The 24,427-nt window shown below is 40.3% G+C and overlaps 1 protein-coding gene across 1 annotated transcript in view; it reads left to right on the plus strand.

Annotated features, from left to right (window-relative positions):
- The first annotated feature begins 3,724 nt into the window (after window positions 1-3,724).
- Sohlh2 (spermatogenesis and oogenesis specific basic helix-loop-helix 2) overlaps window positions 3,725-24,427 on the plus strand; it is a 54,972-nt gene continuing 34,269 nt past the window's right edge. The window contains exons 1-2 of the mRNA XM_029562251.1: window positions 3,725-3,963; window positions 20,427-20,641. Of these exons, the coding sequence (XP_029418111.1) occupies window positions 3,916-3,963; window positions 20,427-20,641 (263 nt within the window). The 5' untranslated portion in view covers window positions 3,725-3,915. The remainder of the gene's footprint in view (window positions 3,964-20,426; window positions 20,642-24,427) is intronic.

Raw genomic sequence — 24,427 nt, forward strand, 5'->3', positions numbered from 1 at the left:
CTTCCATTCAGGTATTTTAAGTTTATGTATTTAATAGTATTCTACATAGAAAAAGAAGTTTTAAGTAAAATAATTGAAATTAGTAAACTCTCTGGCTTTCAACTTTTGTGGTTACAATCTTATTTATGTCCTGTAAATTGATTAAGTCCTGTAATCTTTTTTTTAAAAAAAAGATAATTTTGAAAATAAGCTAGATATCAACAACATTGGGCACAACATATATAATAATTACTATAAAATACCTGAATGGAAGATTTCCAAACGTTGAAAGCATAAGTTTTTAAATATAAGAGTTCATTTGAAGAGACCATGTACTCCATATGCATACTGTGAAAAATATACAGTTGACTAGGGCTGGCGTCACAGGCCTGTAATCTCAGCTACTCAGAAGGCTGAGGCAGGGAAACTGCAGGTTTAAGACCAGTTTGAGCAACTTAGTAAGAGCCTGTCTCAAAAGAAAAAGTAAATATGAAGGCTAGGGGTATATCTATCTCAGAGGTAGACTGCTTACCATGCATAGCCTAGGTTTAATCTCCAGCAGTGAAAGGTAAAGAGAGAGAGAGAGAGAGAGAGAGAGAGAGAGAGAGAGAGAGAGAGAGAGAGAGAGAATAATAATATAATTAGGAGAATCATATAAAGCTCCTAAGTTTATAGCCATCTTGTAAGACAGACTGAATTGTTAGTATAATTTTTTCTAATTTATTTCTGCATATAGAATTATTGCTGCAATAGTTTATAGGCACAGTATTATATTCGTAATATGTTGCTATTTTGGGAACTATAGAAAGTCTCCATCTGTCCATTTGTCTCCAGTAATATAAATGAGCATAACTCAAAAAGTTAAAGGTGACACAAGGAATTAAATGGTTTAAAGTCAACATGCTTCAGTGGATGGCCCCACTCCCAGAAGGAATATGGACAGCACGAACTGGAATTAATGGGTTATTCAATAAAAATTAAAAATTAAATGGTTGAATTCCATCGTTGTTCATGGGGTTTACGGCAGGGTTTCTCCAAAAACAATGCTATGTTGGGACAGATGATTCTCTGTTGCAGGGGGCTGCCCTGAGCATTGTAGGCTATTTAGCAGTGTCCTTCAAATCCACTTACCAGAACCCAGTTCACCTCAAACCAGTTGTGATAATGAAATCTGTCTCTATATGATGCCAAATGTCATGGATGGGGGGGGGGCGTCCCTGATAAAATCCCTTTCAAGGAGAACCACTGTTTTACAGCAAATACCTGATCATTTATAAATTAAGCTTTAAGAGATTGAAAAATGAAAAAAATCTAAGTTGTCTTATGAATCTTAACTCTCATGTTCTACATATAGAAGAAATCTATTTTTTTCTCTTTCTCCAACTCAGAAGTGATGATTTCCTCTCACATAATCTTAAGGGTATTTTTTTTTTAATTCAAACAAGAAACAACATATACGTGTTAGTCAGCTTAGCCTCACACTTGCTATTCTGCACCACCGGAGCAATGGAAACCTAGTTACTATTCAAGAAGAAAATGTTCAAAGTGGACTCAGTTCATACCCCACCTCAATGTATAGGCATGACTTCACCTTTGTCCTATATTGATGAACAAACCAACTGCCTCATAGACATGTATCTAAGTACTCTAAGGTCCTGATAAGTTGGGAAAGCAACAAAGAGGTGAAATTTATGCTTATTAAAATGCATACAGGTACAATCTTCCACTGTATAATCAGAGGATTGATTTTGGAACCCTTGCAGATACCAAGATCTGTCATTGCTCAAGTCCCTTAATATAAATGGCATAGTGTTTGCATATAAACCACATGCATCCTTCTTTAAATCATCTCTAGATTGCTTATGCAGATAGGGCACGCCTAATCTGAAATTTTAAAAGGGTCCCAAAGTTGAAACTATTTGAGTGGTGACATGGTGCCACAAGTGGGAGCTGACTGCATGAGAGGAGCTGCACAAAATTATTTTTTTAAAGTTTATATAAAATCACCTCCATCTGACTAGATCGCAGTAGATGAGCTTGCACTGAGAGACATGTGAGGACACTAACTTGACACAATAGGCCTTAAGACAAATGACAGTATGTATGAATTCCCAGGGGTGGGGGGTGGCTATGAGAGGGTGCCGTTGGGGAAGGGGGTATAAAGATGATTAAGGTTGATTGAGAAGTTCTGTATGAAATACATAAAAATTCAATAGAAAAATGAAAACAGCAAAACAGGAAAAGGGGGAAAAATCATCTTCAGGGGGCTGAAGAAATGGTTTAGCAGTTAAGAGCACTTGCAGAGGACCTGGGTTCTATTCCCAGCACCCACATGGCAGCTCACAATGATCCATAACTCCAGTTCCAGGGGCTCCAACACGCTCTTCTGACCTCATGAGGGCATTGCACGACACAGGTACACTTACATGCATACAGGCAATACACTCATACACATAAAATAAAAATAATTAAAAAAAATCATCCTCAGGCTATAAGTATAGATACTTATGAAATATAAGTGAACATCATGTTTAAGGGCTGGATCCCTACACTGTGTGGCCTAGAATGAATTTCATGTTTAGACTTCGATCTCATCCCCAAGATGTTTCATTTTGTATATGCAAATATCCTCAAATTTGTAAAAATAGTTCAGGTCTGAAGCTTTTCAGATAAGGGATGGTCATCTTATAATATCCAATATAAACAGTTGTTATCTATGTTGTTTAGGGATAAAGAGGGAGAGTCTGTACTTGTTTAATTCTGACGCAGGGTTTTGATTTTTCATTAAAAAAAAATATTTTCAGTCCTCCACAGTTGCTTGAGTCCATAGATGAAGGAGTTTAGTCTATGCTTCCAGAAGCAATATAGAATGACTGCATAAAGCAATTTATTTCGCCTTTCCTTTCCATCAAAATAGTAGAGAGCCATGGGACTACTTTTACATACTCCAATGATCTACATCAGGGTCCACAGCCAAATACAACAGCTGCTCAGGAATCCAGAAGTGGGCTAGGAGACGATCACCTGAAGTGATGGCTCACACAGTGCTGTTTCCTTGACTGTTCAAGTAAGATCTCGTCTGTCTGTTGACCCCAAAAACCAGTTTTCTAGCATTAGAAAAAATATGATGTGGTGGTAACTCAAGAAGGATCCTCTACAGCGTTTGACTCAATAAATCTGTGTTTACTGAAGGCTGAATAAAGGGTTCTCATGTCAGTAGTTGCCAAGAAATTTCCATTTGTTCTATAGCATGACAAAATGAAGTACTTCCGGGGCTGGAGAGATGACTCAGCATTTAGAGCACGCGCTGTTCTTGAAAAGCATTCCCAGCACCCACATGGTGGCTCACAGCAGTCTGTAACTCATTTCCGGGGATCTGGTGCCCTCTTCTGGCCTCCATGGACACTTCGCATGTGTTGTACATACTTCCACATGCAAGCGAACACTCCTTCACATAAAAATCTTTTTGAAAAAGTGCAAAATTCTGAATTTCTTAGTGCTTTAAGAAGAAAGCACCAGACAGTACGTGACCTCACTGTCCATGCATTTTACATATTATGTGTATATGCAGATACATTATACAAATATATTTTATTAGACAAATGCATATATTTGTAAAAAATCAAAACCTATTTGCTAATTCCAGCCCTTACACACTGCCCATGCGTGGGTGGGCCTGACGCCTTTCGGAGCGGCCATGCTTGCCCTTCTGCAGGCTCCGGTGGCAAGCCCGCAGCCATGAGGTGTTCCGGGTAGGGGTGCCGTGCTGGGTGTCCACGTCACTCTAGACCCCCCCCCACCCCCCACCCCGTGCTCGGACAGGCGGGCTGGAGGGCAGAGTGCCGTGCGCACCCAGCCGAGGAGGGAGCCCCCAGCGCAGCGCCCGCCAAGCCGCCAGCGCCTCCGGGGAGAGGCCTCCCCACACGTGCGCGCGCCATGGCCGCCTCATTTAGCAGCCAGGAGCTCGGCCAGATCCCGAGCCAGGTAGGAGGAGGAAGGGGCGGCAGCTGCGCCCGTCAGCGCGGATGGATTGGGCCGCGGGGAGAGGGCACTGGAGGACGCAGGCCGCAGCCGCCGCCCAGGACCCGAGGTGGGCTGCAAGGCCTCGGGGCTCGACCGGGAGTGGACTCGTGCCCCGAGGCTTTCAGTAGCCAGGGTTATCTGGAGTAGACAGGGTCGCTTGTCTCCGCCATTTGTGTTCCGGCACAATTGGCTTTGCCAACATGGCGTCCCAAAGTGTCAGAACCCCACGCGTCTGGATCCTGGAAACAAAGCCGTGGGCTACACCCTGCAAGCAGACGCCACCGAGCGCCTGGATAGCCCCTGGCGGTGCTCGGGGCCTTGGTAACTTCCACATTAAAATGAAAGCTGGGTGGAGGCTCGCGCTTGGGCGGCTGAGGCAGGAAGACTGCCTCGAGGTCCAGGGTAGCCCGGGCTGCGGTTACGGGTTAGAGACGCGTAGACAAAGCCTTCCCCGGTGCACAGAGCGCAGCTAGCCAAGTGTTGGCTGTTTATGGATCTTGCTGGACAAATGAGAGCGAGGAGCCCTTTGTACCAAATGGAATTGCGTTATCCTTCAAGAGTCCACACTTAATCTCACAAGCTTTCTGAACGGAGTTATTTACCATTCTGAAGTAGGGCATTTTGCAGGTTTGAGTAATTCGGAGGCTGCTAAGGCCCTGATGAGAAGTATTTTATGATGCAGGATTAAGCAAAGCTGCACGAAATAGGATTCTGAATAAAATATCTGGTTATCTAGGGCATAAATAATTGTGACTTCCGACCCTTGAGAGTGTGAGGCCCCCACTGAGCCTTCTGTGTGCCTTTGCAAGAACAGCAGCTTGCTCAGTCTCCAGATAGAGAGGCCTAAATCCCTTGACTTCTGCGGAGACGGGAGGCCCTTGATTGCCCTGTGAGAGCGCTGGCCCCTGCACCTGCCACTGATTGTCAGCATGTGCCTGGTGATAAGAGTAACGTAAATAACAACTCACTAAAATGTAGGAGTGATTTTCTTTAAGCACTTCAGCACCTGCTGTTACTAATTAAGGGTTTAGACTGCTGCAGATTGCAAATGGAAACCTAGTGTTTTAAAAATTGTAGACTGTGTAGTGCCCTGCATGCTACCTTGACCACAGAAATAAGCTGGAGTAAAGAACACTGCTGATGATGTCACATCATGAAAACTACCCATAATTAGAAGCTAGGTGGTGAGGTGTGAATGGGGCATACCCCAAATGCTGGGATTACAGGCGCTTTTCATTTTCACTTTAGGTGAAAAATCTTACCAGTATTTCCCAGTGAATATGTATTGCTTTTTTAAAAAGTGCGCTAAGCATTTCATACAGAAAAAGATTTGCTGTCAAATGAAATCTAGCCAGTTGTGTTCATAGGTGGAAATCATAGATGTGCTAAAAAGCAAATTTACAAAGTAGCATAAGATAAGACTTTTCATTTCTTTTTTTTATTATCAGTAGAGACTTCTTACTGCCTGTGTTCATGTATTACACCATCAACAAGATATTTTTTTCTAGGAAATTGTGATTTTTTTTAAACTACTTTTATTAACAATCTTAATCATCTATATACCTCCATCCCAAATAGCACCCTCCCCTACCCCCCCCCCCGGAGTCCATATACTCTGTCATCCCTGTTACTCCCCACTGTGTTGTCAGTGGCCCCAGCCGTTCTGCAGTGCAAGTCTATCCACTGAATCTAGTCAACCTATCTAAAAAGGAATGTTGGCAACAAGATATTTTTAACTAACTATTCAGATTTATGTTGATTATAAGCTATTTGCTTAATTCTAGTTACTGGATAGTGGACTTTAACAGTGTTCTAATTTGTGTGATTACCAACACTGAGTGTGTTGTGGCTCTGATTTTGTGAGTCATGGAAAGAAGCCTTTGGCAAGAGGGCAAATCAGATCTTTCTGGAACTCATTTATTTTGTGCTGTGTGCCATGGCCCAAAGTACCTTGCAGACTTTAAAACTCCTGCACAGAGCAGCTGGCCCCCAGAGCTGCTGCTTCTGATCACATTCTAAATCACTCTCTCACCCTCCTCTCAGATTTCTCTGCTTCTCAGCACCCTTGCTATGCCCTTGACTCTGCTCCATGAGATCAACAAATTCTGGGGACACTGGGATGGGAGCCTGGGAAGGGACTAGTACAGTCAGAACAGGACATCCTTCTTAGGAAAAGGCTCAAATTAGGCAGCTGATTCTGTTCCTCAGAAGGCCTTTCCTTCCCAGAGCTCTGTGACTCAAGCAGCACAGAGAACAGTTCATTAGAGCTGTCTTCACTGCCCAGCACCAGCACATATCCCTGTAATTCCACCTCTCCCTTCCCCTGTAATTCCACCTTTCCCCTCCCCATCCCTTGCCAGCTTGAGTTGACATTTACTGTGTTCTTTGTGCTAGGTTTAATTTTTAAAAAAATATAGCAATAACTAGATGCACATGCTCATGCACGGGCATTGTACATCTTATATCACTCTGTATTGGAAACATAATCCTTCATGCGAAGATCAGCTAAGTATCTTACTCAGAGCCACTAGTAGTAATAGAACCAAAGGGCATATGCTGGCCGCTGCCTTGAAAGCCTTTGTTCCCTCTGAAGTGCATGAGGCTGTTGGAAATGGGTCAGTAACAACTTTGGAGAACTGAGCTTCATCTACTATTCTGCATTCCAAGGATGGAAAGTTCTGAGCTCTTGGCTGCAGAGAAGGCAGCTAGATTGGAAGCCTGTGTGCACTGGGAGCTTGTCTGCTCCTTCATCTGTGTTCCCAGCAATGCCTCTGCCCAGTAAGAGCAGCTCAATAAATATCCCTGGGGACAACTCTCAAGCATAGCTAAGCAGGAGCACAAAGTGACATGATGTTTGCAAAGACAAAAATAAACCTTTTAACAGAAAGTTTTACAAATTATTCATAGCCCAAGACCCCTCAGTTTATATGTATTTTTAGTGCAGTTATTCATAACACATCATTTCATTCTCAAATGTCTCAGTAAAAGAAAAATTATTATATTAAAAACAGAAATTTCGGGGGGCTGGCATGATGGCTTGTGGTAAAGTACTTACTGCTCAAGAACAAGAATCTGAGTCTAGATCCCCAGCACCCACATGTAACCCAAAGTAGCATACATCTGTAATCTCAGTGCTGGGGCTTGGGTAGGGACAGTAGGCTCTCGAGCTTGCTGGCCATCCAGTCTAGCTGAATGGGTGAACTCCCAGTTTGGTGAGAGATTTTTGTCTCAAAAAATAAGATGGAGAAGGGCTAGAGAGATGGCTCAGCATTTAAAAGCACTGACTGCACTTGCAGAGGACCTGGGTTCAATTCCCAGCTCCCACATGGCAGCTAATAACTGTCCATAACTCCAGTTCCAGGGGATCTGACGCTCTCTTCTGACCTCTGCAGGCATTGCATGGTACAGGTGAACTTACATACATGCAGGCAATGCACTGATACACATAAAATAAAATAAATATAATTTAGCAGGGCATGGTGGCACATCCTTTCAATCCCAGCACTTCGGTGGCAGAGGCAGGCAGATCTCTGTGAGTTTGAGGCCAGCTTGGTCTACATAGTGAGTTCCAGGCCAGCTGGGACTACAGGGAGACCCTGTCTCAAAAACACCAAAATAAAAATAAAAATAAGGTAGAGAGTGACAGAGGAAGACACCCGGTGTACACCCCCACACATACACACACATACACACCACACAGAAAAACTTACATGGTTACCCTCTCTGTATCAGGTAGGTTGTATTGGGGCATTGGAGGTTGCTTCAACTAAAATTAATTCAAAAACAAAACTTTAATCCTCTCATAACCTTATCAGTAAGATTGTATCAGGAGTGCTCAGCTTTGGGGTCTCAGGAATGTGTTGAAATAGAATTAAATTGTGTGACATAATGTAGATTGACAGTTAGCACTAGCAAACTAAACCTGAACTGGTACTGGAATTAGGCATGCTTATTAAATGAAACAGATTAGATGGGTCTTGATGCTCTTTACTGTAGCCCTCCGTCCTATAATTCTAGTGCCCAGGAGGCTGAGACAGGAGGATTACGAGCTTGAGGCCATGTTGGGCAACATACTAAGACTCTCTGAAAACAAATAAAAAAAAAATTTTTTTGTTTTGTTTTGTTTTGTTTGAGACAGGGTCTCCCCGTAGCCCCAGCTGGCCTAGAACTCACTATATAGACCAGGCTGGCCTCAATATCACAGTGATCTGCCTGTCTCTGCCTCCCAAATGATGGAACTAAAAGCATGTGCTATCATGCCCAGCACAAATCAAGTTTTTTTTAAAAAAAGATGTTTAAAGGGAAAAGCTACGGTACCTTTTGAAAACTGTTAGGGTATTTGAGAAAAGTTAAAGTCAAGTGACTTTGATGAAATGGGTTGGTATCAGATGGGAAAAAAAGAGGGGAAGAGTGATTCTAAATTAAAATCCGAGGAGACAAAACCAAGGCAATGTGTAGTTTTCGGTGGAATCTTCGTTCCTACAAAGCAGCTTCTCTCAGAACATAAAATCCATAGAAAAGCTGAAAATTAGAAAGCAGATGGGATCAAATGTCCACTAAAAAGTAAAAGAAATATAGTTTAGCTGGAAGAGAACAGATGCCAAGGTAAAGCAATGGTAGTGATAGTCTAGGTTCAGTATTAGAAACAAAGGTCACATCTTCGAGTGCACACCTAAGACGGGAGTGGCTGCTTGCAGAACACCTGAACCTCCTGCAGCTCAGTCCTCTGACGGGCATACTGTGAATTGCTCTCTACCAAAGATGAACTGCACATGGGTTTGAGGTTCCTGATGTGGGTCTTTTCCAGACCTCTTATCAATGACAAGGAGGAGGAAAGGGACCGTGGCTGTGGGCCGGTGGAAGATAAACCAAAGCGCTTGGTTTTCAGTAAGCTTACCTTCCTTCTAACAGCTAGCCGACCCCAGCCTCTCTGCTCTCCGGTCTGCTCTTCCCCTCTCCTGCTCCATCATGCCAGGCCCAACCCAGTTTTCATTAAAAGATGCCACTACCGTGTAGCCATACCACCGGAGCTGCAGGGAAACCTATTCACAGCCGCTGAGTCCTTGATTCATGTATGTTTCTCTAACCAAGGATTTCCAGACATAGGCAGAAATAGACAGAGATGCACAGGGAGTGCAGTGTGTCAGGAGCACGTTAAGATGCTTTATTATGAGTGCTCATGTTCTCTCCAAATTCATAATTGAAATCCTGCTTACAAGGTGATGATATTAGTTGATGGAGCTGTTCAAAGGTGATTAGGTCATGAAGGTACTTCTGCCTTCATGATTAAGATTAGTGTTCCTGCAAAAGGGGCCCAAGGTAGGTCCATCAATCCTTCCTATGTGTGAACACACTGAGAAGGTGCATTCTCTGAGCCAGAATCATGCCTTCACTCTACACTAAGTCTTTCAACACCTTGATCTGCACTTCCCAAGCTCCAGAACTGTGGGAAATAAATTTATATTGTTCATAAGCAACCTAGCTTTGGTACTTTCAAGATAGCAAGATGAAATGGGCTATAACAAAAGAGAATAGAAATAAACTTTTGAAACTCTAGTTTACAGGCTGGGGAAATAGCACAGTTGGAAAAGTGCTTTGTGTAGGCATGAGGACCTGAGTTCATCCCCAGCATCCATGTAAAAAGCTGGGCATGGTGGAGCATGCCTGTCTATAATCCCCATACTGGGAAGGGTGAGATAAGACAAACCTGGGCTTTGCTGGCCAGTCAGTCTAGCCAGATCTGTGAGTTGCAGGTTCAGTGAAAGACTCTCTCTGTCTCTGAGGAAGATATCCAATGCAGACCTCACAAATGTGCATATGCATGCACACATGAACCCACATCAGCACATGTAAAGTCTGGCATGGCTACATGTACTTGTAATGCTAGCTCTGGGAAGTGGAGATGGGTGGATTCTTGGGGATTCCTGGCCAGCCAGTCTTTCCTACTCAGAATGTTCAAAACCATTAAGAGACCCTGTCTCAAAAAAACCAAGGTGGCCAGTACCTGAAAAAAGATACTTGAGGTTGTCCTGTGACCGCCACATTCACACACATACTAGTCCACCCACACCTACACACTCATATGTGGACACACACACACACACTTACTTGATGTTCACCCACACATAAACAAGCAAAATTCTAATTTGCATCTCAAAGAAGATAGCACGTCCTAAAAATCGCAGGTTATGAAAAACATGAAAAAACTCTTAAAAGCAAGCAATTCACATTCAATTCAGACCTCTTTAAAGAACTGAAGACTAAGCTAGTAATCAGGAAAATAGTTAAGGAACTCTGATCTGTCACAGAGAAGTTGAGAAGAATCAGTTTAGGATTTCTAATGTTTCATAAAAGATTGACAAGGAGAAACAACAGAGAGGAGGAAATGATCCGTGATTAAAGAACAAGTAGCCATTTCTAGAGCCATAATAAGAACCGATACTTAGACATGTTTTAGGGAGCTATCAGTGCACAGAAGATAAAAGGAAAATAAAAATCATCCAAAGAAAAGCAAGATAGTCTGGTGTTTTCAACAGCAACTCTGAATGGGACAAGAAAATGGACCATTGTCTTCAAAAATCAGAGACCAAATGAATTTGACCTCAACCAGGTAAAACTAGCACTGACTTGGGAGAACACAATTAGAATGCTTTCTGACAGGCTCGTTCTTCCTTTTGTGCATCAGATAGGCAGTCTTTAGAAGAACCTCCCAAGCCTGTACTGAAGTTCAGAAACATGAATCCCAGAAAGAAGGAAATACAAACTGCAAGAAATAGTATGAATCAAATAAAAGACAAAAAATGATTAACTGTAAATATTAATAATAAATGCAAAAATTAGAATAATAATTTGAATTCCAGGTATTCCCAGCATGAGAGAGAAACATGCTAAGATGCTGCATAAATAATTGGCCAGGTAAATATAAATGAGGAAAAAGTGACAAATTTTCTCTATGTAAGAATTCCAAAGTGTAAAACTGGACGTAGTGGTATACACCTTTATTCCCAGCACAGGCAGAGATAGGTCTCTGAGAGATAGAGGCCAGCCTGGTCTAAATAGCAAGTTCCAGGCCAACTGAGGTTACAGGGAAATCCTATCTCAAAAAGAAAAAAAAAAATTCTAAAATGTAGACAGGAAGAAATGGAAAATCGGCCATAGTTATAGTTGTGATATATTTGCTCATAGATCTGCAAACAAGTTAGAAAACATGACTTTTAGGAGAGGGGCTATTTGCATATCATGAAGGATCTCCCAGTATGGATTCACTACTATGATAGTTTTAACATATACCCTCCCTCTAAGAGGTGAAATTTGAGGTCTTGTTCAATGAGTGTGATTGAACCTAGTGACTTAGAAAACTAAGTGTGGCTAAGGGGAAAAATAATGACTTTACAGTAAGAGCCCTTGCAGATACCACCTTTACCAAAAGACCCAGGAAGACCCAGGTGAACATCCCTGGTGACATCTCTTTGATAGACAATATCATGAGAATGGATCATCCCATATGTGGTGTTCTTCCTAAAAGTCTAAATGCCAGTCTCATCATGAGGAAATGTCCTGCCAATCTAAGCTGCAGGATATCTACAGACCCCTGGCCAGCATTCCTCAAATGCCAGCAAAGGGTCTAGAGAATGGCTCATTCAATAAAGTATTTGCTATGTAAGCATGAAGCCCTGAGCACCCATGTAGAAAGCTGGGCACGGTGGCACATGCTTGTAATCCCAGTGTTGGGGAGGCAGAAACAGATGTAGCCTGGAGATTTGATGCCTAGCCGCCCTAGCCTGAGTGAGCCTCAGGTCCCAGTGAGAGACCCTGTCATAAAAGAAGGGGGATGGCTCCTGAGGAGGATTGGGGTTAACCTCTAGTCTGCATAAAGGCACACATGAACATATACCCACACACATGAACATGTATACAACATACACATAGTCAGGAAAGTCTCAGAAGGACTAAATGTATGTTGTTCTAGATGAGCTCTTGGAACAGTAGAAGGACCTTAGTGGAAGAAACTAGTGGAAACCAAATAAAGTCTATAAGTAATAATACTGTACCTATATTAATTCCTTAGGATTTTTTTAAATGGTAAAAAAAAAATTTTGAGACAGAGTCTCACTATATAGCTCTTGCTGGCCTGGAACTCACTGGACCTGGCTGGCCTTGAATTCAGAGATTGTTGGGCCTCTGCCTCCTGAGTGCTGGGATTAAAGCTGTGTACCAGCACATTTGACCATAATTCCTTAATTTTGATAAAGTACCATGGTGTGTAAGATGCTGGAAATAAGCTGGAGAGTTTATGGGAATTCACCATACTCTCTCTGTAGTCTGGTAATCTAATGTTAATTCAAAATAAAACAGAATAGAAATAAGGGATTTAACTCCCACAGCACTGTAAGTGCAGTGGGTTAGAAGAGGAAAATTTGATCAGCCTACAGAAGACATGAGAAGAAAGGCAATTAGAGTAATTAGGAAAAATTGAATAACAAGTTAAAGGAGTGGAATCACTCCCTGTTAGGTTGTATTTTATAATTACTTAATATTAGTTCATTAATTATATTACTGGTATTAATATCATTAATTACATTACTATTAAAAACTGTAAGTTCAGATTGTGAGAGAACCCTATAATTATATACCATTGGCTCCTTTGGCCATTGTCCATTTTCATCCCCTGAGACTAAGCTCCACTCAGTGGTCTCCCTGGCCACTGTCTACTCTCACACCCTGACTGGTCCACACTGGTCTCTCTGGTCATTGCCAGACTCACTCATGAGGTTTTAGTGTGTAGTAAACTGCCTAAATTCTTAAAAATTCAATTATATGCCATTTATGAAAGTCATACAAAATTAAAGTGACATAAAAAGGTTAATAAAGGGATAGGAAAAGCTTAGAGTTGCATAGCAGAAGAAGAAAATTCCAGGGGAAAAGCATTTTAAACAACCATTATATTTTCATGTATGATTGTCAACATATATATGCACCACTTCTTACACATAACTAAGTTTAGGGGTTGTGAAAAACTTGGCAACAGCAAAAGGTTTCTGATCACACAGTGACTAAAACTAATTTAAACTCCAGCACATAGTGAATGTGAGTATCTCTGGCAGCATTCACCCACTTCACATCATGTCACTTCCCCACAGCCCTGTTTTTGACCATGCAACGTGAACACTGCCTGAGCATGCTGTCATGCCATGCAAACAAATAAGCAGTGCCTGAAACACCTTGGCTCAGCCCTCAGACTGTCTTGTTTTGTAAATTGCAGTTTTTATTGTGCATACAAAGTTTTCTTTCTTACTTTCATAGTGGTTTAATAACCGAAAACAAAGATTTTCCTATCATTCCTCAGCATGTAAGTATCAAATTAGTATATCTTTGAATTTTATTATGTTAGAGTTTTGGTTTTAAAAATTGTGGTTTTAGCTGGGAGTGATGGTGTACATCTTTGATCCCAGCACTCAGGAAGCCAAAGGTAGGGGGATCTCTGTGAGATCTAGGCCAGTCTGGTCTCCATAGTAAGTTCCAGGCCAGCTGGGGCTACAGAGAGACCCTGTCTCAAAAAGACAAAAAACAACCAAAACAAAAATTGCAGTTTTACTAGCTGACTTGAGTTTCATAAAAAAATCATTAGATGAATTTGGCCTTGAGATTAGACAGAATTTCCAACAATTTCTAAAATGGCCCCAAACATGCTTCTTTTGATTTGTACTGTGTATGGGAAGCAGCATTCTCATCATTGATGAGTATAAAATCAAAGTATTAATCAACTCTAAAAAGTGTCAAAGATGCTTTATGTCCTACAGTATTAAATATTCAGCCAAAATTTAGTTATTTATATGAATATAAGCAAGCATATCCATCTCATTAGTATGTAAATTTGCTTTCATTTATAATAAATGATAAAATTTTATATATACCATAAAATTGTTTTAAAATAAATTTTGTTATGATTTATTATCAGCAAATATTTGATTTGCCTACCTATTTTATATGTCAGTATACCTGGGGTCACATAAAAATATCTAGGACAAAAAGGGGACACAAATGGAAAAGTTTAAAATCTCTAATGTACAGTACTTGCCATATGCTCTATAAACAGATCACTGCATAGTATATATCACTACCATAGTTACATGTTTACATAAATATATATAATTAACATGAAGCTTTATATACATGACCTGTGATTAGAAATAAGCTTACATGTAAATAAACTGATAATTAGATAAAACAAACCATTGTTAGAAGGGGAGATTTTAGTATACCCATCTCATAACTTAGATCAAAGAGGTCCAATTTAAGCAAACAGATTTTCTCTGAAAGATATGTAGAGCTTTATGCTCAGCAGAAATAGGGATTGTTTTCAAATATTCAAAGCATTAACGAACTTGTGTGCTAGACTAAAAAGTAGACATCATGCAGGGCATAATCACAGAGTGCACCTAAATTAGAAATCAGCAGTTAATGAACAGCCAGACAGTTAAAATCTAAAATACACTGTCCTCTTGAAAATTAAAAACACCTTTATACGGGAGCTCAATGGAGATATAAACTGAAAGTATGAGCTAGTGACTATAAACACACCATGTATCAGGAGTCTGGGGGCTGCTTGGAAAGGATGAAAGAGGAAGACTATCTGGGGAGAAGGAAGGGAAACAGAAGAGGGAAGGATAACTAGTTAAAACACAGTATAATGATATGTACATATGAACATACCGTAAAACCCACTCATTGGGCCCTGAGATGTCTCAGCAGTTAAAGGCACTTGCCTTACAAGCCTAGCTACCTGACTTTGATCAGCAGAACCCAAATAAAAGGTGGATGGACAACTAATTCCACAAAGTTGTCTTCTGACTTCCACATGCATACCCAGGCATACATGCCCATCTCACATCACACACACACACACACACAGTAATAATAAGTGAAGTTTTAAAAAATTTAAAACCGGGACTAGAGAGGTGGTTCAGTGGTTAAGAGCACTGGCTGCTCTTGCAGAGGACGTAGGTTCAGTTCCCAGCACTGACACAGAGATTCAGAACTGTCCTTAACTCCAGTTTCAATGAATCAATATCCTCTTCTTGCCCTTTGTATTTTTTGATTATAAGCCTGAGCCTTCAATGGTACCAGATTTCCTGCCTTAAAAATTCCTTTTTGTAAAGATAAATACTGAGGATGTAGCTTAGTGGTAGAGCACTTGTCTAGCATACCTAAAGTCCTGGGTTTGATCACAAAAAAAAAAATAAATACAGATAAATGAATTTTTAAAAATACACATAGTGGAATTAACTTCAGAGAAGGTAGAAATTTTAATTAATTAATTTTCATTTTATTTATTTTGGAAAATGTCTTGCTATATAGCCGAAGCTATCCTCAAACTTAAATCCTCCTCCTCTTGGTGCCTCCCAAGTGCTATGATTATCGGTATATACCGCCACAACTAGCCAAAAATCTAAAATTAATCAGCATTCAGTAAAAAGCTATAAAAGGAGCCCAAGACCCACCTCTACAGTCATTTTTAGGATCAGATCACATAGGCATATTTGAAATAACTTCAAGAAGCAAATGATAGCTCAGACATTTTATAAAATATTTGAAGCTGGCTGGGCTTGGTGGTGCACACCTTTAATCCCAGCACTCAGGAGGCAGAGGCAGGTAGATCTCTGGTCTACATAGTGAGTTCCAGGACAGCTGGGGCTACAGGGAGACCCTGTCTCAAAAAGACCAAAAATAAAAAAAAAATTGAAGCTATATAATGGTATCAATGCTTTTTATTTCATTTCTGAAGATTGGTATACACCCAGATAAGACAATATAATAAGACAAAATGATAGCAGTTTTACTTGATAACATAGATTGAAAAGTCTAATAATCAGTGAACTGAATCCATTACACATTTTGAATTAGTTATCCTAGAAATGCAATGATGGCTTGGCATTACAAAATCTATTAATGTAATTCACTTTTTAACAGGTTAAATAAAAATAATAGTGTGACGGCATTAATACAGAAAGTGATTAGTTTTAGCACCCATTTCTGATTTAAAATTTGTAGCCTTCAACTATAAAGAAGCTATAAACTTAATAATATATGTTGACCAATAAGTTCCAAAGTTGTTGGTAAAAATATGCAAAATATCCAGCTCAAGTTAGTAACAAAATAAGAGTGGTCACTGTTGCTTCTGGTACTATCGTTTTTCAAAAAATAATTGACAGAATTTGTTTTTTCCTTCCTGTTATTTTTCAGTTTGGTTCTTATTTTCCCATAATGTCTCCTGCAGCAGAATATTAGCATCAGCTTATCAGGGAACCCTGTTAAAGCTTTGGTTATGCTTGCATTTATTTTAAAGGCAGTGCTCTAATAACAATAAATAAAAGTCATAAATTCTGAAAACAGAGATACCATCAGTTTTTGAAGCTTTTATGATTGCCTTCTTAGGAAATTGAGAAGAATCAGCTAAAATCTAGTGGTAGTAAGGGGAGTACCATAAAGTACTTTTAGGAAGTCCATTATACAGAAATCAATAGCACTTTTATATGCCTGCTATAGCCAGTGAGAAAAAGATGTGTCCTTCAGAGTGACCTCTAACTGATCAAATACCTAGGAATAAATACATGATGACTGTTCAATAATCTTGATTGTCAATTTGACTGAATTGAGAAATACCTAGGTTAGTAAAGCATACCTCTCCATGTTTCCTGTAAGTGTTTCAAGAGGGGATTATGTCCTGAGGGCTCTGATCCAATGAATGCATTAAGGAGGCAAGTGTCCAGTCTGCAATCCATGGTTTGCATGTAGCCCAACACAAAATCAGAAATTCACTTAAAACATTATGGCTTTTTGTGACCATTTTTTTGTCACTCCGGGTTTTGGAGTATGAACTTTGTAGATTACAACATTGTGTGGCAGTGCCAAAAGGATGGACACCCTGGTTCACTGATGGATTCAGAGTATGGATAGACTATCTAGAGGTGATGGAACTTTGCAGGATGGGGCCTGGTTGGAGGAAGTGCCTACGTAGGGGTGCATCCATTGGGACCATATCTTGTCATGGTTACTTCTTACTGCTCCACTCTGCTTCCTTCTACCGAGTCCCACCATCCCCTCCCCACTTTGATGAATTGAAAGCTCTGAAACCATGAGCAATATTTTTCTTTCCGCTCTTGTTTCTGTCAAGAGTTGGTCAAAGCAACAACAACAAAAAGACAAACAGAAGGGCGCATGGGAAATCTATATAAAAGTAACTATAAAAAGAACTGAATTCTTTGTCATACTGTCTAAACAGGGAGATTTAATACAACAATATATTCCCTGATTAACCTTTAAAATAAATACAAGCAGCTGAGCATGGTGGCATGTGCCTTTAATCCCAGCAGAAGCAGGCAGATCTCTGTGTGATTGAGGCCAGGCTGATCTACATAGCAAGTTCCGGGCCACCTGGGGCTACAGGGAGACCCTATCTCAAAAAGACCAAAAAAAGTCGTTAAGACAGGAATGAGATTTTAAAGGCCAAGAAGTGAAACAAAGGGTTCCTTGAGAAGCTGATACTAAAATAATGTTGGAAGAGAGATTGTGGGAAAATGAAAACTAAATTGAAAAATAAGGGAACTATATGGTAAAATACTTAACATATATAAAAACTAGCAATTAAACTATGTCACATTGACTAGAAATAAGCAGCTAGATCAGTGGGTCAGAATGAATTTCAAAAATCACACATGCATGACTTGGAATTACAGCTCAATGGTAAAGCACTTACCTAGTGTGCAGGAAGCCCAAAGTTCATTTTCCATTACCACAGTTTAAAAACAATAAAGAAAAAGAAAACCTACATTCAGCTGCTTACAAACATAGCACTTGAAGACACTGAGAAGTTTAACCTGCCCAAGAATGATGCTTAATGGTGTTGGGTCAGTTTATAAAAGGTAAAATCAGAATTTCAAATGGGATAAGAGGCTAAACGAAAAAAAATAAATAAAAATAAAATATATAGGAAACCATAGAATTATTACTAAGTAATAAACACCTATTAGTGACAAGAGATTTTAAAGACTTAGAAACAAATTGAAAAAAATAGTAGACTCACATTTAGAATATTTGCTTTCTCAAAGAGAGAGCAAAGAAATGGAGGCACCACAGAGAGGAAGGTGCACAACGGCAATAACAAAATGAGCATGCATAATAAACCAATGTGCAATAAATAGACATGCAAATTGTACTAAAATGAAAAAGTACTCTACATTAATTAGAAAATGCCAATCAAAAGAAAATTTGGCAGTGCCTAAGTTGAAAAACAAAAGCTTTCTGATTTTATGATTTTTTTCTAGAATAGGTGCTTATTTGCATAAAGGTTGTAAGGAAATAGAGAAAGAGATCAATCAGGGGCCAAGAGAGAGAGTGGAGCAGGGGAGCTGCCAGGTCCCCCCTGAGAACTATCTCCTGGGTTTAGCACCTTCTGTAAGGGAACAGAAAGCAGGAAGGAAAGAAAGCCGACCTCTACCAGTAAGGCAAATTTATTAGAAAATAAATCTGAGAGCCCCTCCCCCAGGGGTCCAGAGGAGGTGGTGACACCTCCTAGAAGCCCAGGGTCCGGGAAAGAATGCACCCTCCCTTACAGACCCAGAGTTTTTGTATTTTTCTCCCTTTGGGGAGGAAGGGCTTTGGGGTAGATGTTGGGTCATCTCAGACAGGTGCAGGGTAGGTTTCTCCATTACAAGGAGAGCCAGTTGAGGAGGGTCTGCAAAGTAGTAGCTCCATAAATTATTATCATAAAAATTGAGGAAGACTGGATAAAGATGACAAATGACCACTCTAGATTCCAACAAATAATAGAAAACATATTTTTGTTTCTTTAAAAAAATTATTCTGTAACGTTTTGGAAAATAGAATGCTCTTAGTAAACCAAAATTCTTAAGGAATCTATATGTTAAAAGACAGCTTTTAAAAAAAATGTAAAATCCCATTTATGGAAAATAACTGTATGTGAGTATATTATACTGATAACACTTGACATAAAATTGGTCTGGAAGCCTAGATGCCAGTCTGTTGACAGCTTGCTTCTGGGGAAGGGACTGAGTTAGAACACGAGATATGATAAAGGAAGACTTGCTTTTTAAAAAGGAAGAAAAGTCAGAGATTAGCGGATAAAAAATGCAGAGGCTTAGTTCCAACACCTCCCTCCATGTTTTGGCTTCAAGTTTCTCCAAATCTCAAGGCTGCTTTCCCAAGTAGATCTACCAAAGGTTTGACCCTCCCCTTACCTTCTGATTTACGTCTATCCTCGGACATTTTTCCTAGGTTATGTTCATTAGCTGTAGAGAATAAAACAGAAATAAAGGTGAACTTGGAAATTCTATTTTTCCTAATTGTAATTAAGAATACCCGCAAATGGAAATAAAGATACTTTATGGTTCTTCATATTAGGATTTGAATAAATGTGTTTTCTATTCAAAGGATCTTGAGTATTTCTTCTCTGGAATATGTTTTTACCAAAATAACTTATGTGGGAGAGTCACCAATTTGACTTTCTCAGCAGGAAATAGATTTTCTAGCAGGAGAGCAACTAGGCAGTAAGAATTTTCTCTGTTGTTAATAGGACAAGAGAGAACTTTGCAGGAAAACCATAGTAGAAGAGCATTAGTAGGCAAAATTTTAACAGTAATACCAGAGAAAACCCAGTCCCCTTTCTTAGACTAAAACAAAAGCTTTAGCACAATTTTCTTAGAATTTAAAGGAAACTCCTTAGGGCAGGCAAGCTGTAGATCTCAACAGTTACCCAGAGGAGGAGGATAGAAGGAAAAAAGCCATCAAGCCAGATTAGAGCTGACATGGAGGTGGGCTGGCAGCCACCTGGTGGAGGGGGAAGGGGGCGTTGGAGAGAAAGTAAAGAAATCCAAGATGTTGGGGCAGCCAAGAGCATTATGGAAAGCATGCTTAGAAAAGAGGTAGAAGAAAGGAAAGGTGATGTTTTCTGAAAAATTCAGAGACGTGAGCAGACTTAAAGAGAGCTACATACATGTCTGTGGCCTGGTCCAGAAGCGCTGCACCATCTCATTAGCACACCAGGTATTCTGGGTATCCCTTTAGCATGACTTAAGGTGAACCCGCCTTCCTAGGAGTGAGTCTGCAACCAGGTGACTGACCTGGCAAAACTGGAAAATTGGGTCTTCCTCCAGGCCAGATATTTTAATCTCTTGATCAGATTTCTCTTGGGGCATTTTTTGCTGCTGTTAAAAAAGTAAATGACTTTTAGATCCATTTCAAACCCTGGGTATTAAGGCAAAGAAAGGAAAGGCTCCCGTCCTTGAGATGCCTAGACTCGACTGTCCACTGACTCACTTTTACCCACATTCCCTTTATCCTCCCCCCATGACACTTCCTACAGCCTAGATGCTAACTATGTGTTACCTCTGCTTCTTCTCTTTTAGGAAAAATTAAACCTCTTGTTAGTTGGAGATGCCACAAAATGCTTCCTGGCTGGTGCTGTACAGAATTTTTTCGCAAATACAGCACAGGTCACCATTACCATTAGTGACGTGAAGAAGGTAGCTGCACTTTTGGCTCACAACTTCTTTGACATGATTTTCCTGAAGGTGACTTCCACTCTAAGTAAGGAAGAGCTGGAGGCTATCGAGTCAATTAGGTAAACTTTTAAAACCTCGACTCTGTGTTTTTTAAATGGTTTTTAAAAATTATTATAAAAATCTGTAAGAAATGTCATGTACCTCTACTTTGATTTTTAAAATGAAGCTTGTCTTCCTGGCCACATCTACACGTATGTGTTTTTTGTTGCCAGTTTGATAAACCATTGTAAGAATTAGCTTTTAACTTGAGAAGTAATCAGTGTGAATGAGAAAGTAGGAGTTAATTGATCATGGAAATGTCTTTGGTTCAGAATGCTTACGTTTGTCCCATAGGTATGCTTTATAACTCTGTCATTAAAATGGTACATCTTTTCAGAGTTCATTAACAGTTATGAGAGTTATTAAAGCAAGTGAGCACTCTCAGATCTATGCGGAGTTGGCTGTGGCCTGAAGTGGTCTCTTGGGGCTATGGGGGTCTCTGGATTTGTCATATATCTAGCCCTACCACCTCAGACATCCCTATTGCATCTTAGAGCTATGTAAAGGCATGGCTGATTCTAGCCCAGTCTGCTTTCAGAGAACTAGCGTCCAGTGGGAGAGTTTGGTTCCTCCCTGCCAGACTACAGAGGACTTTGAACCACTTAGGATGGTTTAAATAGAGCTAGGTCAGAACAACTTTGTCCTCCTTCTACAAAAAGACCTGACAGATAAAATGGAATTGTAGATGATATTGGAATTTCTGAGAGTTTGTCTAGATCACCACAGCTTCTTCTAGAATAAAAGAGAACCTTGAGAGCTCTCATGTGATATGTGAATAAAGAGGAATAAGCAAATTAGTTTAGAAGAAAAGACCGGAATGAAAGCACGCTTAAACCACTGAGTCACTTATTAGGGGAATGTAGACAGACAAACACTACTGCTAGGATTTCTCAGAATATCTGGTCTTCTGCATATCTTTTTTACTCCTTTTATTTTTCGCAGTGCTGGGGATTGAACCCAGGGCCTTTCACATGCTAGACCAAGTACTATCCCACTGAGATAAACTCCTGTTTTGTGTTGTTTTCTGCGTTTATGTTAGCTTTCTACTGAGACTATAAAGTCTAGACAAATCTACTGCAAAGGGGCTCTTCAAGAAATGTTCTTCTGAACATATACTAATTTTATTGTATACCTTTATAAAAGTCGGTATGAGCCAGGCATGGTGGTACACGCCTGTAGTCCCAGCACTTGGGAGGCAGAGGCAGGTGGATCTCTGTGAGTTCAAGGCCAGCCTGGTCTACATAGTGAGTTCCAGGACAGCTAGGGCTTACAGGGAGACCCTGCTTCAAAAAGACCAAAAAAAAAAAAAAAAAAAAAGTCGGTATGGAATGACTTTCCCTGGCTCAGGGATTGTCACAATATCACATTCATTTGGTGTTTTTTGTTCTATAGCAGCTCTGTGAGGTGAGTAGAGCAGGGATTCACCATCTCTCCTTTTTAAAAAAAAATAATTTTAATTTTATGTGTCTGAGTGTATTGCCTGTATGCATGTAAGTGTACCCCTGTTGTGCAATGACTGCAGAGGTCAGAAGATGGTGTCAGATTCCCTGGAACTGGAGTTACAGACAGTTGTTAGCTACCATGTGGGTGCTAGAATTCAAACTGGTGTCCTCCAAAAGAGCAATCAGTGTTCTTAACTGCTGAGCATTTCTCCAACTCCAGCCATCTCTCCCTTTGACAGATGAAAACCTGATGTGGAGGAAAACAAACTAAGTTCTGTTTAAGAACAAGTTTGTGTTTAGGTATAGTTTAGTACAGTCAAAACATAGGTGGTTGAAGGAGCATATTTCCTGTCTGATTTAATTTCTGTAGATTCTCTCCACAGCAGCTTTCATTGCTCTGAATGGCATACTTTGAGATTCCTTCCCTCTCTCCCTCTTTTCCTTCCTTTAGTCCTCCAGTCCTTCCTTCCTTTTTATGGGATTAGGGATCCAAATAACCTCTTGAATGCTAGGTAAGTGTTCTACCACTGAGTTATACCTCTAGCCTGTAGCATAAGATTTCCCTTTAAAATATAACATGTATGAATCCTTTGAGAATTTAATGCAATGTATTTTGATTATATTTACCACCTACTCCTCCCTAACTCCTTTTATACCCACCCCCTCCCAGCTTCATGTCCTCTTTTTTATTTTTATTTTTTCTTATAACCCACAAAGTCCAATTTGTGCTGCCCATATACTCATAGGTGTGGGCCTGCAGCATGGTTGATCTACCAGAGGCCATATCCTTAAGGAAAACTGTTTTTCACTCCCCCAGAAGCCATAACCTATCAGTAGCTTCTCAGTTAGGGGTGGGGGCTCATGAACCTGTCCTTCTTCAGTGTTAAAATGTTGATCGGCATGATTTTTTTGCAGGTCTTACACTAGGTATACCTTATGCAGGGATACCTTTCCTTGAGTTGCTAATCAGGAGTGTCCCAGAGACCACCAAAAAGTACAGAATATTGCCATTGCATTTTGCTCTCGGTTGCCCACCAGAAAAGATAAGTCCCTATTACATAAGATATCACTCACTTTGGTCCCAGGACATGAAGAAATTAAATTGGTACTGACCAGGAAGCTTCCTCCTTCCTGGATAGCTTTCATAGTACTGAAAGGTGTTATGTAGGCTATTTGAGGGGGTGTCATCAACATTCTTACCCAGCTGTGAATCCCGGAAACTACCAGAATTCCCAAAGTGCCAAGATATGTCCATGGGTATATTAGTAGCACAAATGTTATGGAGGCCTTAACCAAGGCCTGCTTCACAGGAGGAATCTCATGCCTGATACTATAAATCTGGCCAAGAACCCATGGTTGGGGAGCTCACAGAACCCGGAGGTCAACCCACTACTATTATTTTGCTAAATGGACTTAGTATCAAACTGCCCTCCAAATTAGTATCTCTCTACCCATAGAGCAGTATAGCTCTCAGACCTCACAAGAGAAATTCCTCTGTGCAGTGGATTGTAGTTAAGACAGAAACTCACTGCTCAAAGTGCAGAGAATAAACATGATTTCTTTTTTATTAATTTATTTTATGTGTATGAGTATTTTGCTTTCATGTATATAAGTACATGCATGTTGTGCAATGCCCACAGAAGACAGAAGAGGGTGTCAGAGCCCATGGAATTGGGGTTATGGACAGTTGTTGGTTGCCATGTGGGTGCTGGGAACTGAACCTGAGTCTCTGCCAGAACAGCCAGTGCTATTAACCACTGAGCCATTGATCCAGCCCCAAGCATAAGATTTCTTAAGAGGCAAAAAGGTAAAGAAAGGTACTAGGTGTGCACATATGCATATGATAGTTCCATTAGTTTATTGTCAAAGTGTATATTTCCAAAATGAAAAATCAAGGATAATTGGCAGGAATATACCTGGACTTGTTTTCCTTGTCTCTTATTATACTGTTCCGAATTCCCAGTCTGTAAATTGAAATTTAACCAGTATGATCTGGCTTGCTGTCAGTGTAATTTAGCTTATGGATGAGTAGAGAAATATGGTTCTGGGGGCAATGAGTTCCAGCTGTTCTTTTCCTCTTTGCAGAGGGGAGGTTTTCTTTGTTATCACAGTCTTATTCCCTTTCTTGCCCTCAGAGCTTGTATGAGTTTATGATTTATGAAACCCTGTGGAAGATGTCCATAGTTTTAGACCTATCATAGTCTGGTTTACTTTCTTTCTACTTTGGTGTAGTTTTTCCCTCCAGAGGATTGGTTGTTGTTTTGTAGTGCCTCAGAATCTGAATTGGTACAGGAAGAAATGCACAGCTATTTCTCTTATCTGTCTGGATACACCCTATCCCATGCTAAGTGAGAGTATGGAGAA

Source organism: Nannospalax galili, unplaced genomic scaffold, assembly GCF_000622305.1.
Source record: "Nannospalax galili isolate Female #2095 unplaced genomic scaffold, S.galili_v1.0 scaffold1354, whole genome shotgun sequence".
Classification (NCBI taxonomy): Eukaryota; Metazoa; Chordata; class Mammalia; order Rodentia; family Spalacidae; genus Nannospalax; species Nannospalax galili.